This window comes from Propithecus coquereli, unplaced genomic scaffold (genome assembly GCF_000956105.1).
Source record: "Propithecus coquereli isolate 6110/MARCELLA unplaced genomic scaffold, Pcoq_1.0 Scaffold568, whole genome shotgun sequence".
NCBI classification, from domain to species: domain Eukaryota; kingdom Metazoa; phylum Chordata; class Mammalia; order Primates; family Indriidae; genus Propithecus; species Propithecus coquereli.
In genome coordinates this window covers 37,443-38,904 of record NW_012151596.1, presented here as the reverse complement: position 1 = coordinate 38,904, position 1,462 = coordinate 37,443, and the positions used below count along the sequence as shown (strand labels likewise).

The 1,462-nt window shown below is 34.3% G+C and overlaps 1 protein-coding gene across 1 annotated transcript in view; it reads left to right on the top strand.

The window, feature by feature from the left end:
* LOC105821315 (disintegrin and metalloproteinase domain-containing protein 32-like) overlaps nucleotides 1-1,462 on the top strand; it is a gene marked incomplete at its 3' end in the record, with an annotated part of 69,603 nt that overhangs the window by 32,105 nt on the left and 36,036 nt on the right. The window contains exons 3-4 of the mRNA XM_012658012.1: nucleotides 117-193; nucleotides 818-995. Coding sequence (XP_012513466.1) covers nucleotides 117-193; nucleotides 818-995 — 255 coding nt within the window. The remainder of the gene's footprint in view (nucleotides 1-116; nucleotides 194-817; nucleotides 996-1,462) is intronic.

Here is a 1,462-nt window from a genome sequence, read left to right as displayed (position 1 = left end):
CTTTACTCATACTGATATAGACCACAATGTACCCTGTCAAAAACATTCAGGAGGTTTCTATCAAGTATAGAAGTAGGAAATCATTAGAATGTTTTGTCAATTTTTTTCTTTCCTAGACTAGATGCTACTATCAAGGAAATATCGAAGGATATCCGAATTCCGTTGTCACACTCAGCACGTGTTCTGGACTGAGGTTATTTATTTTCCACCAGTTTATTACGAAACACCATAGTTATGCTATTTGGTTGCTGTGAATTTGTTCTGTTCATATTAAGTGTGGAGCTGGAGGAAGATTCCTATGTGGAGATTATTCAGTGACATCTTCCTCTGAACATGTTTCTAATTCTCTTATTTTTCCTCACTTTCTTCGCTGACAGAGACATTTCTAATTCCCTGAAAGGTTTAGATTTCCTGGTCTCTTTGCTCTCTTATTTTTTCTTAACCACAGAAATGACAATTGAACATGCTTCACTACAAGAGTGGGAGGAGCTATGTTTAAGATAGTTAAGTCACTGACTTGGAAAACAGAGGAATTATTAGTACTTGATCACTGTAATAGTGTATACTTGTACATCTAGCAATTGATAAGGTAATTTCTCCTCCTTTTGTAACTATAAAAAAAAAGAACTGGAAAGTTGGTTTTGTGAATTAGGATAATCTTTTGTCTCTTCAGAATCCTCTCTAAGACAGAGTTTGGATTAAAATAGTGGAATCAAAATGTTTTATATCTTTGTTACATTTTTCTTTTGGATTTTGTCAGAGTTTCATAATATAGATTTGATTAAAAGCACCTAAAATTTTATCCTGAATTTTACAGAGGAATACTGCAATTTGAAAATGTTTCTTATGGAATTGAGCCTCTGGAATATGCAGTTGAATTTCAACATCTTCTTTACAAATTAGGGAAGGAAAACAATGAATTTTCAATTTTTAACAATAATAACAGAAGCACAGAAAAATACCCAATGGATTATAACATTTTTATAAGTGAAAAAGTAAGTTATATGTATTTTATTACTACTTTTAAAGTAGTTATTGCTCCTATTTATTTTAAAAATGAATTTATTAGCCTATTGTATAGCTGTAGCAAATATCTTTTCCTCGTGAACATCCTCATCTTTTCTTTTTTCTTTTTTTTTATTTCAGCATATTATGGGGGTACAAATGTTTAGGTTACATATATTGCCCTTGCCCCACCTTTCCCCCCGAGTCAGAGCTTCAAGCATGTCCATCCCCGAGATGGTGCTCATTGCACTCATTATGTATGTATATGTCCATCCCCTCCTCCCCCCTCCCATCTGCCCGACGCCCGAGGAATGTTATTCCTATATGTGCACTTAGGTGTTGATCAGTGAAACCAATTTGCTGGTGAGTACATGTGGTGCTTATTTTTCCATTCTTGGGATACTTCACTTAGTAGAATGCGTTCCAGCTGTATCCAGGAAAATACAAGAGGTACTAT